The sequence below is a fragment of the Aspergillus lucknowensis genome, assembly GCF_044049455.1.
Source record: "Aspergillus lucknowensis strain CBS 449.75 chromosome Unknown BJX67scaffold_20, whole genome shotgun sequence".
Taxonomy (NCBI): domain Eukaryota; kingdom Fungi; phylum Ascomycota; class Eurotiomycetes; order Eurotiales; family Aspergillaceae; genus Aspergillus; species Aspergillus lucknowensis.
The window spans coordinates 400,499-412,733 of NW_027263564.1; the positions used below are offsets into that span (position 1 = coordinate 400,499).

At 45.2% G+C, this 12,235-nt stretch overlaps 2 protein-coding genes across 2 annotated transcripts; one reads left to right on the top strand and one right to left on the bottom strand.

Moving 5' to 3' along the window:
• Window positions 1-5,519: 5,519 nt before the first annotated feature.
• BJX67DRAFT_388220 (formate dehydrogenase) lies at window positions 5,520-6,938 on the bottom strand (the record flags this gene model as incomplete). The annotated part of the gene is made up of 5 exons (XM_071034339.1): window positions 5,520-5,868; window positions 5,921-6,465; window positions 6,516-6,691; window positions 6,751-6,812; window positions 6,869-6,938. 5 exons carry the CDS (start codon window positions 6,936-6,938, stop codon window positions 5,522-5,524), a joined length of 1,200 nt encoding a protein of 399 aa, XP_070886240.1.
• A 3,535-nt stretch (window positions 6,939-10,473) lies between these two features.
• BJX67DRAFT_381281 (GPR1/FUN34/yaaH family-domain-containing protein) lies at window positions 10,474-11,274 on the top strand (the record flags this gene model as incomplete). Its single annotated transcript, XM_071032993.1, has 4 exons — window positions 10,474-10,648; window positions 10,702-10,789; window positions 10,846-10,910; window positions 10,964-11,274. 4 exons carry the CDS (start codon window positions 10,474-10,476, stop codon window positions 11,272-11,274), a joined length of 639 nt encoding a protein of 212 aa, XP_070886241.1.
• Between the last annotated feature and the right edge of the window lie 961 nt (window positions 11,275-12,235).

Genomic DNA, 12,235 nt, shown 5'->3' on the forward strand with positions numbered 1-12,235 from the left:
GGAAACGAAGAGCAGCTTTTGGTTGAACAGTTGGTTTTCTCCGGGCCGACCCCACCCTGCCGTCCGCTCATTAACCTTAACTGCTCAACTTGTCCCACACAAGTGTTCAATCTGTGTTGAACACTTGCAATCAATAGCTAATAATTCCACCTTTAGCCAATCATAATTTGATGCTACTCATATTCAAGTATACCCCCATAAAACTTAGGGCTAAATTTACTATAGGACTATTTTAGAGCAAAATTATGCATGTTTAATATAGTTATTGCCAAGCAGGTACTATTGAACACAGCTATTAAATAGTAATAACTATCTTCTTTTAGCATTAGTTGGCTATTTATATGTGCCTTGAAACAAAGCCTTCCCCTTTAATTACTAATAGTAAATTCTATTGGGAGATTGGTTAACTGTGGGTCAACTTCCATATAATAGCTAAATAACTTGGAGACTAGTTATTAAATAAGGTCAAGGTTAAAGTACTAGTCATAGACTACAGTACACAATATATATTTTAATAATATAGTACTGTTTTATTTATAGTTATTGTTAGTATGCATGAGTGATCTAACAAACAAGCAGGCTAATAATCACTGTCCTGCTTGAACGTCTTTCTAAATTTGTATTACTCTCCTACACCTCAGTACAACTCCAACTATTCAAAATAAGTTACCGCAGTTTGGTAGACCATGTTCAAACCAAGTATAATTTCATTTTAATTTTACTACAGTCGCATGCAAATTCTCCTCCCCCCAAGATAACATTCAAGGCTGATTCTCAGTCACTTTACTGTATAAAGAGCAGCCAGTCCTGTAAATAGCTAGCGCAATCACAAGGCGACCTGGAATAGAGTGGGAATCATTTCGCGTCAGACTCTATTCTACCAGACAGGTTCACAAATAGAATTTGACTTCTGATCAGTTGAGGCCCACAAGAACATTATAGTAGTGGAAGTTACTCAAAATCAGAAGTTGCTATATTCTTAACACCAGATTAAATTGGCTCCAAGGCATCAAGATAAAGACATCCAAGATGGAATATTTAACTACGCAGGCATAACCAAGAATAAGGAAAACGTTCAATTCTGTTACCTGGATAAAAAGGCCTTGATTTACTATTGCCACATATCCCATATACACCCTAGGCAACATCTCGCTCCTATATTCTAATCACTGCTTCAAACACCGACTCCCTCTCGTGTACCACGCTCACGGGATATGGCTACCTGCTTATTAAACAGATTTTTTGAGGCTAATCCAACTGATATGGAGATATTAGCAAGGGAAACAAAGCCGGGTGAAAGTTTTGGTGAATAAATTTCCTTGACAGCCTTGTGAGAGTTTCTAAGTCATATCTAGAGAACCCAATCATTATTAGTGATGAAGACAAGAGCCAGAATCTTCATTAACGACCCCACGCACCACGTAAGAGCCAGCATTCCCCGATAAGAACCAGGATTAACAAACATGGTAGCTGCATCTGACTTGAGTCATCAAACAAATGGCTATAGCATAGCTCTGGAAGGGTTGTATAAGGGTATGATAAATTCTCTATCCTAGAATATGTCTATTAGCCTGATATATAAATTTTAGGGATTAGTACTTTATGCAAGATTTGCTACTGCAGGGCAATTAATTTGGCATTAGATTGCAGCTATACTTGTTGTCTTGGCTGTTATACTACATTTTTTTACTACTTTGTTTTTAGCCAAATTTCAGGAAGCTATTAGACAGCCAAGAGAATGCTACAGGCTCGAGACATAAGCCTAGCATGTCCCTTCTGCTAAAAGTCTCTCCATGGTAGCTATGTGGATATAGATAATCCTAGAGAAAATTAGTGCTTGACAGGCTTCTATTTTTCACTCCAATGCCCTGACACTCTCCACGGTAATTGTTTTGTGAACAATTATGTAGTACATGGAAGTCACATTTTCCTTGCATAAGTTTACGCCGGTCTGTACGGTATATGGCACTTACACTTTGCCCGTGATATTTGGTTGTTAGATGAAATCTCCAAGGACCAGCTTGTTAGCAAAGTATAAAGAAATTCGGGTATAGTAACACAAGAGAACAAGAGATCCCATTTTACATACCATGTTGTACCTACCCAGGACCAACTCTTTCAACCATAGCAGCCAACAGCTTATTAAAAATCAAGTGATGAAGCAAAGAGAGACCCGCCAAAAGGGAACAAGATTTCTCACGGCGACTATGGTAGAGGCTCTTTAACTAAAGAAGCACCTAACCTAAGGGTTGTAACATAAATAGCTCCCTAGAACCCAGCCCAAAAGTCGTCCAAACCAAATGACAGAATCTAGTACACCCCAACGACACCAATTTGGAGGATACAATCAATCGCCCTTTCAGCAACTTGACTCTGGCTGATATCTTCAGTCCACTTGTCATCTTCCAAGTGAGAGAGACTAAGTATAATGAAACCAAACACTATTCACCATTTGCTCCCTCCGACAACGCCGCATAGAGAGCCCGTAGGAGGATAAGAACAACATATCCAGTACCGCCGACGCTTATGGATCTAGGGAAACAAGTTTTATAACCTAGCGAGTTGTGGGCACTAAACATAGTTTCAAAGGTAACTGACAACAGCCAAATGTATGTGAAGTAGTAAACGCCGTGGAGTTGAGGCTGCAGACGTGCAGTAGACAACACCGAACAGCATATCAGTATTACTATAGTACGGTTATTGTCTTTAAATACTACCTGAATCAGCTTTCCCGCCAATGATTATCTTTACGGGCCGGTAACAAGTTATTAGGCGGAAGGCAATTAGAGAGCGTATTGAAGTGATACGTAACCGGCAGACTATATTGTATACCAACTTCCAGTTGGCTGGAAAATCAAAAATAAGAAGGTGTAGTGTAAGGAGAACAAAGTATTAATAACCGGCTGTGTATAGTAGCATCACAAGTACATCACCTGGTGATCTATGCTCAGTTCAATTTGTCATGTTGCAAAGAGGCTTAAAGCCTGACTTTAGGTTGAAAACTTTCCCTTTAGTTCAGGTAATATATCTTCACAGGGTCATGTTATAAGTGATATGTGCGATAATATCAGTTGTGAAGTGTATTTCAAGTATGTCAGAACTTACAAACAAGCCTCTCAAGTGAATCAACGGGCTACTGCACGGATGAAAGATACTAGAGTTATTCTATTTACTGTATTCCTAGAGGCATAGTCGCTTGATGAGTATAATATCACACTATCCAACTGTTCCAACTACAGTACAGATTAGGGCATTTTCGGGTAGAACAGGGTTTGGCATCTGATTGTGGAAAGAATGGACATGCAACTACGGTACATTGGCGTGATGGGACCCTTAAGCAATCTCTCATTTCTCACTCTTCTATACGTCTGCTATAAAATTACGCTCCGAATCTTTGGCGGCGTCCAAGAAAGAAGTATGAAGCCCACGTCTTGTTTGGTCCCCATTAGTGAATATGCACCTTCTGCTTTGGGCTAAGATTTCTGATGAGCATCACTCATAAAGCTTACTTCGCCAAGCAGCAACCTAAATTGAACGTTGGTCGCCCACAACCGACGACATCAACGACAAAGTTGAGGCGGAGAAAAGACGATACTGTACAGCATCAAAATAAATTCGCATCACCTATAGTGCATACAGCAGCAATACAAAACGTCACTTTCTATTAAATGATAGAGCAATGTTCCGCATAATACAAGAGATTGAGTCACGAGCTGTTGGCATTCACTACTATAGTCTATTCCTTCTACATTGATTGCAAGCTTGGAGCTTGTATTAGTGGTATTTGAATATGTATTTAGGCAAGAAATAGGAATATTCCTTGTAATAATATAGACTACATATATACCTCCATCTATCATGCCTATATTTATGATTCTCTTTTAGCTCTTGAACTATTCTTGCAACTAGAATATCTCAAGACCTTGGGAAATAAGCTAATATCAAAGCTTCTGCGCCTGCATATAGCTCTTTATTTATCTCCCCTAGTAGTGCCTCCTAAGTCTCTATTTGATGCTTATTGACTTCTAGTATAACTTGATTTTCCAGCCAAGGTTTATTAACAGCTGGCGGAAGTGCAGCAGCGAGCGGGTAACCCGCGTCTTGATTGATGATCTAGTATACACGCGCGAGGAGTTAATGCTTGTTCTATTATTTACACGCATAATTCTTCCATGCCTCCCTGCAATTATAACAAAATTAGGCTCCACAAAGATACCTATTATTATTTTTTGTTAGATTTAGAATCTTAAAAAAAAAGAAAGTAATATAGATATTATATAATTGCAACTATAATTTAGCTCTACTATCTACTAACATAAATAATAGTACTACTATTTATTTTCTTGGGTAGTTGCTATTAGCTATTGTATAATAGTATTATCTAGATAATTGCCTGTATATGCTTGCTATTTGTAGTTTATACAAGTTGTGTGCTTGTAAATCAGATATATAGCTACCTTACCATTAATATAAATTAATTTAATAAAGGTAGAATACTGGGTAGAGTAGTAGTACATCCTGTTTAGAGTTTCAAACTTAATCTTCTTTTTCTTGAACTGCTTGACAAGCTCTGATTTGAGAAATATATATACCATATCTATAATTATAGGCTGTTAGCAGCACCATGGAGGGAATAGGGACTTGTCTGTTATTAAAGCCTTGAAGAGATCCTCTAGACAGGAACAGTAGTACTTGTGCTGACTAGGAACACGCGCCACGTTAACAAACTCTATTTCTTCTCGGCAAGCCACATATTGACGGAGTCGTGATCGTGATTGGTGGGGTCTTCGGGCTGCCCAAACAGATAATTCAGCCTGCTTGGTGTCTATGCTAGTTGCTTCTATATTATAATATCCTTCCATGCTAGATATATACAAGATCTAGAGTTTTCTTAGAGTTTTATTGTCTAAACATGTTGTTTCTGTCTCAAAGGAGCTGGGAGGTATGGGACATCTATTACTCTCCTATTGACAAGTAATTAGATAGTCTTTATATGTGTTCTCTTCTTCCTTTTGGTTCTTAGCCAGGATATGCCTGTTAGCTTTAACTGTAGTAGCAAAACTTGTGGCCATTTACTAGTCCTTAAGATATTAAGAAAGGCTCTCTAACTCTGTATTCTGCAATAGGAATGCTAGCTCTTTATCTACTAGCTCCCGAGACTTTCCTTTGGAGGTTTTAGAATATAGGCCAATATCTTGAAGTTATAACTAAACAATTAAATTAGCTGTAGGCTAGTTAATTTCTGGTCCAAGCACGCAGGCCATTGTTACCATTTGGTTTATAGGGGGCGAAGTATTTCAGGACAATTCAATTTGAGAGCCGTGTCCGTGTGGTGTACGAATGAATTGTGAAGAAGTAGTTGATAACTTCACCACCACAATTAGACCCCTTGTCGCAGATGTGGTGCATACACCAGGTATCATAACCAGCACTAAGAATCGTACCACCCTCTGGGGGTTGCTAACCTGAAGAATGCACCTTAAAAGAATCATTTTTTCATCATCTCGCATTATGCAATAGTTTAGTTCTTGTAGCGCTGACCATAGGCCTTGGTGACATAGTCACCGTCCTTGACAATCAGGTCCTCAGGCCTGTAGTCATGACGGCCGGAAAAGTAGCTGTCTAAAATAGCCTTGGTGCCGTTGGCGTAACGGATCTGAGCGTTAATGGAGGTTCCAGACATGTGAGGAACAGTGGCATTGCCACCGCCCCAGGGGTGCTCGGCGTAGCGGAGCGGGTGGTCCTTGGGAGCAGGCTGAGGGAACCAGACATCACCCCCATAGCCGCGGAGGTGGCCAGACTTAAGGGCCTCGGCAACGTCCTCCTTGACAACAATAGCGCCACGAGCGGTGTTGACAAGCCATGCGCCTGAAAGAGTTAGCTTGTGTCCTGGACAAAAGGGACTATGCTGGTAAATTACCAGGCTTCATCTTGGAGATGAGCTCCTTGTTGAACAGACCGCGGGTCGTTTCATGCAGAGGACAGTTAATGGTAACCACATCACACTGAGCAACGAGTTCCTCAAGACTCTTTACTTGGCGGGCACCAATCTCCTTCTCAGCCTTGGTGCTCAGGGGCTGGTAGTCATAGTACAGCAGCTCCTTGCAGTCAAAGGGCTTTAGACGGCGGAGCACACGCTCACCAATCCGGCCAACTCCAACAGTACCAACAACCATGTTCTCCAGGTCATACTCGTTCTTGGCAACAGCAGCAACATTCCAGTTACCATTGCGGATCTGGTCATGGGAAGGGACAAAGTTGCGGACTAGAAGTAGGATAGTCATGACAACATGCTCCGCGACAGAGACAACATTAGAGCCCGTGACCTCAGCCACCGTGATACCGCCATTGGTCTTGTTGGCAGCATTCAAGTCAATGTGGTCAGAGCCAATACCAGCTGTAATAGCAAGCTTGAGGTTCTTAGCCTTGGCCAGACGCTCAGCAGTAAGGTAGCCAGGGTGGAAGCTAGAGTGGTTTAGTACCAGGAATCTCCAGGTAGAGGCTGAGCCGCTTACGGAGTAGTGATGATGACTTCGGCGTCGACAAGCTCGCAGTCGAAAACGGAGTTCTCGCCTTCCTTATCCGAGGTGGTCACGACAGTGTGGCCCTGGTCCTCGAGCCACTTGCGGATACCCAGCTCGTTCTCGGTGGTTCCAAGGAGACCAGGCTGTTGTTTGGCGTGCTCGCCACCCTAATAGACGGTCAAACGCGTGCTGCCAGCTTGGAAGGTAACCTATTGAAAACACTTACCTCATAGAGGACCATAAGAACCTTGCCCTGTAGATTCGCAGAGGCAGTTAGCATACGTGCCCCTGTAACCCCATTGCCCAGAGCGGCGACCCCGAAAGGACTGCCGCCAGAGGTTTACTGGACGCTTTGGAGAGAAGGGAAGGTACGGGCCGTCGAAGTTGACGCGATAAAGAGCGGAAAAGTACCATTTTGAATAGAGTTCAGCCAGCAAAGGAGTTGTCGAGAGACGAAAAGAAATGTCCTAGAGGGCAGGGTCAGCCAACTGGTTATACAGGGTCCCCCAGGCGCGTCGCAGAGTAGGATAACTCGGATCTGAGCAATCTAAAGGCGAAGCACGGACGCGAGGACCATGTGTAGACCACGCAGCAGGGTGACAATTTGGTTGGGAAACTGGGAGGTGCATTTTAGGCCTTCAGGGACGTTTAAGGGATCTCTTACCGGGTGCGGATAGGAAGAATAGGGCAGTTTGGAGGACGATGATGGGATGGAGAAGAAACTTTTTGAGACACGAGGAATATAGCCTCAATATATAGTTCTATTAATGAGCGATTTCGCAATGTATTTCCCCTCCTTGCAGTCATCCATCCATTCATCCCTCCTCCTTCCATCCAGTAATCCGAGCGGAGAGCAGGTCCATAGTTGGCCAGTTCCCTAGGGCGGAGGTCCACTGCCCGATCGCATGGGCTGCAAAGAGACACCCCCATCACGGATCGTGTGACCACCTCCCCTGGCCGACGGACAGTATCCACGAAAAGTCGATAGTCGCATTGGACCGTCTCCGCATGCGGTTACGTACCACTGAGAGGGACGCCGCGGCAAGCGCTGGTTGCACTGTCAAGTCTCTCATTCCGGACAATGTTGTAGCTTCGCTGAGCTAATCGCGGACGGTATTTACTACTGGCTTCTCGCATGCTCGGCTTATTCTAATTAGCAAGAGTGCCAAGTGTGGTCGCACCGCAGCTGTTTTTTTGCCCTGGTTGGGTGTTTCCCTGCACGGGGGGTAACATCAGTACGGGCCATACATCCATCTGCCCCTCATCTCCTCACAAGTCCCCAGAAGTTTCAGGAATCCGGATTCTATCCGGTAATCTTGAACTGTCAATACTTTCTTTCTCAGATAGCGCCACTTGATTGTTCAGAGATATGGTAACGGGGCTTACGGGATTGAAGAACGATTGTATTCGATGACCAGTAAACTGAGAACTTCGAAATGCAATCCTACTGATTACAAGTTGGATATAATGCTAAATTCTGTTTAACGCTAGGAAGCGGCACGAAAAAACATCCAAGAAAGGTGGTGTGCATTCTGTTGAAACCCTCACTTCATCTGGGTGTGTGTGTGTGTGTGTTCTTCATTTACCCCGACCCCTCCCGAAGGATATGCAGGCTACCACGACTAGAGCTATCTTTCTATCTATGATACAATACAGCGTACTATTACATCCTGACGAATTTGGAGCCTCGTCGAGGCCTGTGGCGGCCTAGTTGCCTGTGGTTGTGTTCAGTGGCCTCCCTGGCGCACGGCTTTTAAACCTCTGAGACGCTTCCGCAAAGTCCAGGACAGCGGCAATGGTGCCTTCCTGTGCGTAGCTATTCTCCTTACCTTGTTCTCTCCCTCTTAGCATAAGTGCCACGTTGTTAAACGCGTCCCCAACTTTCCTCCTAAGTTCTCGACGTAGAGCAGCTAGTTTTGGACAGTCTATTAAGACGTGTACTACCGTTTCCTTCGCTCCGCATTCACATTTGTCGTCCTCGCAGTACTTGAGTTCCTTGGCGTGTGTTGCCAGCCATGAATGACCGGTTCTCAGTTGTATGAGTAGGTAGGCTCGGCTTCGTTGAAGTGAGCCGTAGAGCCGGCGGGTACGTTGGCTGGGAGAGCTCCATCGATGCGACGGAGGTGTCCACCTTTCGTGCCTCTTTGCCAGGTATTCATCTGGGTGTGTTGGCATTTTCACAGGTTCTGCAGGCAGTTAGGGCGGTAGCACAGCAGCGCTACCTACAGTAAAAGTTTCGACACCCCTGGGCCACCGCCTAAAAATTACATAATATTCTGCCGGTTCAAAATCTCCACGAAATTCGTCTCCAAGTAGCGAATACTGCGTATGCCAGCCCTGAGACTCAATAATAGCTCCCACATGATGAGGCATGGTCTCTTACAGATGCTGTAGATGCCTTAGATATAATTCGTCCCATGCCTGCTATCGCGTCGTACTAGCAAGCGGTGGGGGCGGTGAGGGCGACCCGCTAGTAGGGCGTGTCGATACTTTTGCTGTGTCCTGTCAAGTCACAACCTCACCTCCGCTATTCAATGACATGGTATCTTCCTGCATATGCAAGAGCCGTAATTTCACTGTAATCAGTAACCTTCCGGACAAAGTCCTAGCTTGGTGATGTCTTGCGTTGCTCGCAGATTCTGAGCAACTGGTTTAATCTTCCCAGGCTTGAAGACGTGAAAGGGATAATCTTGCGCACCTTGCTTGCTACAAGCTTGCGGATGCTGTCTTCTGTCACGTCTATTATGATACCAGCAGCAAGCAGATGGCTGCGATAACAGGCCTTGGAGGCATTGCGCATGACCGGATTGATCTTGGAGCTGACTTAGCGTGTGGAGAAGTGAGCAACATCGTCCCTTACCGCTTCCAACTGACTGCACCGTCCTCTCCCGCATCGATATCGTTGACTACGGAAAGTTGGTCGGGGCGGCACTCGTTCGACGAGTGGCCTTCTTTAGGAGATCGCTCTACGTGGCGCAGGCGTATTATAGCCCCTCGCAAATTGCGAGCATCGTGACCGCTGTGAAACGCACAGCATAGTAGGTTACCTGCTATATAACTATATTCTACAATTCTAGTTGGGTATAGATTTTAGTTATAGCTTTAAGCCTTATCTCTATAAATATATTTGTAGTCTGACACGGGGATCCTTGGAAGAGGACCGTTGGCTGGAGTCTATTCACGCTTGACTGGTGCGATGGTCTGGTATCGAGATAGCGACCCATATAATCCGGCCGCTCTCTGCCTTCTGGTTTACCCACTGCTGGCAGCTTGCCCACTGTCGTCACAGATCTATCATCCTTCTCGGCAGGACGGACTTCGGGGTTGAGATGGCCATTACGGCCACCGTCCCCCCAGAGAGGCCTTCATTGGAGCATTTCAAAGCGTGTGGTACAAAAGTCAACTAAAGAGACCGTGCTCTTACAAGCGCAGAGGCGCGACTCCAATCACTCGTTTCCTCGGATCCCTTGATGGAAATTCGTGTCGTTATACACCTCCTAGTTGACCCCATGCTCGCATACGTGAAAGGGGCTGATAGCGCGTACAACAAAATCCACCTAGGGCGCCGCGACGTAATGAACGTACTATCGTAGACGGACGCAGTCAAGGTCATTCTCCAACGGAGACGGAAACAAATAGGTTTAGGGCGCACCGAACACGTAAGGGAGAGTGGGACATCAGAGAAGGGTGGCATTTTATCTACTTGTGCTCGAGTGCTTCCATTCCCCTGATGCGGGTTAGACACCCTTGCGAGGTCATTCTCTACAACGATAGGTACAGCCGAATCTCGAGTTGAAAGCGAACCCCTTGGTTTCGGAGTTCCCACTTCCACGTCCCTTATTTAACCCCGCGAAACCCTCCAAGAGGTCTTTCATCTTCCACAACACTCCGTGTTAAACTGTCTATCCCAGCAGGCTGTCTTCCGGACAGGTTTGAAGAAGAGATCGTCATGACGGCTTCCAGACCTCAGATTCAATGTGGCACGGACAATATCTACGCCGACGAAAGACGGGAGACTTATATTCTAGGAGTATCATCGGAACAGTTGGATGAGACAACCCCCCCTTCTCAACGCGACACGAAACAAGTATCCCAGCAAACTTTTGGGAGCCCAACGCCTATAGGTGAGTCTATTACTAGCCGTGGAAACCGTAAAGATGTTCCTGACGGCTCTCAGCCATTGGTGGATTCGTCCTTTGTACCACACCGTTATCCATGACCTTGTTAGGTTGGCGTGATGCGGGTGGTTTGGGTGCTGCAAACATGTCTGTTCTATCCCAAAGATCGCCTAGCGCACCCTGCATCTAACATTATCTTTTAGAGGCGCTTACCTGTATTTCGGCGGCGTTCTCCTTGTTTTTGGCGGGATTGGGGAGTGGATTATCGGTAACACTTCATATTCCCATAGTGGGAGGACTAGTAGATCTAATAATTGATAGGCAACACATTCGCAGCTACAGTATTCTCCCTCTTCGGAGGTTTCTGGTTCGCTTTTGGGATGACGCTGGTCCCTGGATCTGGAGCGGTTGAAGCATACTCTCCCGACCCTGGTAATCCCGGCGCTGGCCTAAGGCAGCCTGATTTCAATGCCACATTCGCTTTCTTCCTTGTGGGAATGGCGGTGCTGTGCTTCATATTCTGTTTCGTCAGTATCCGGACCAACTTGGCATTCTTCCTAATTTTTCTTATTCTTATCCCAACATGTGAGCAGGAACCAATTTCTGATGGCCGCATTCAGTCAGATCGCTAACAAAGTAATAGTCTGTTGTTTCAGCGCCACTTTTTTTGCTGTTGCTCAAGGGAAAATCGATATTGCTGGGAAACTTCAGCGCACCGCTGCTGGTTTGCTCCTTGCGACAACTCTTATTGGATGGTATGTTTTCCTTGCACTATTACTTCATTCCGTAGATTTTATATACACGCTTCCACTGGGCGATTTGTCCACTATCGTTTCGGCGGCCAGGAAGCAGTAGCGCAAACGCCAACGGCCTGGGAATGACCGATGGCGAACACTAATACGGGCTCTCTCCGTCATCCCAAGATAAATATCAGATTTCGAGATTTACTTCTGTCATTGAGAATTTTCCGTTCCCATCTAGGACGCTTTCAAAGCCTCCCACTGAAATTTATCATCCACTTAGAGATAGATAGAAGAGTCTGCATGAAACATCCACCAATTGTCCTATCGCCACTGCTGTATGAGACACTTGGGAAATTCGGTCATTTCAAGGCAGTGTCCGGCAGCAATTTGTTGGCCCAGTTACCTCCCAGCGAGGGATGAGTGATGAGTTTGAGAGGAGCGTGGGAAATAGCCGCGCCAGTGGAACATCTAAATAGGCCTAGGCGACGGCATCACCCGTCGCCAATATGCCTGCCCTTTGAGCGACATGGATTGCATTCACTCACTTCCGTTCGTTCGTTCGTTCTGCAGGTGACTTCTGGCTCCACGTCCGTATGATCATATTTGATCGGCTCTCCTGTGTTGGAAGATCCAGACAGTATATTGGTTGCACATTGTGACCGAATATACACAGGAAGATATCATCACGGGGGTTTTAGCCGTACCGGCGAACCGTCAGATCATTGTACAGTGGCACGACAAAAGTTTGCAAAAATCTCCACATTAAGCGCTAGTACAGAAATAGTTTCCGCCTTCCTAATTAATCTAGTACGAAGCTATCTTGACCTTAGTAGCTTGTATACCAGCCATC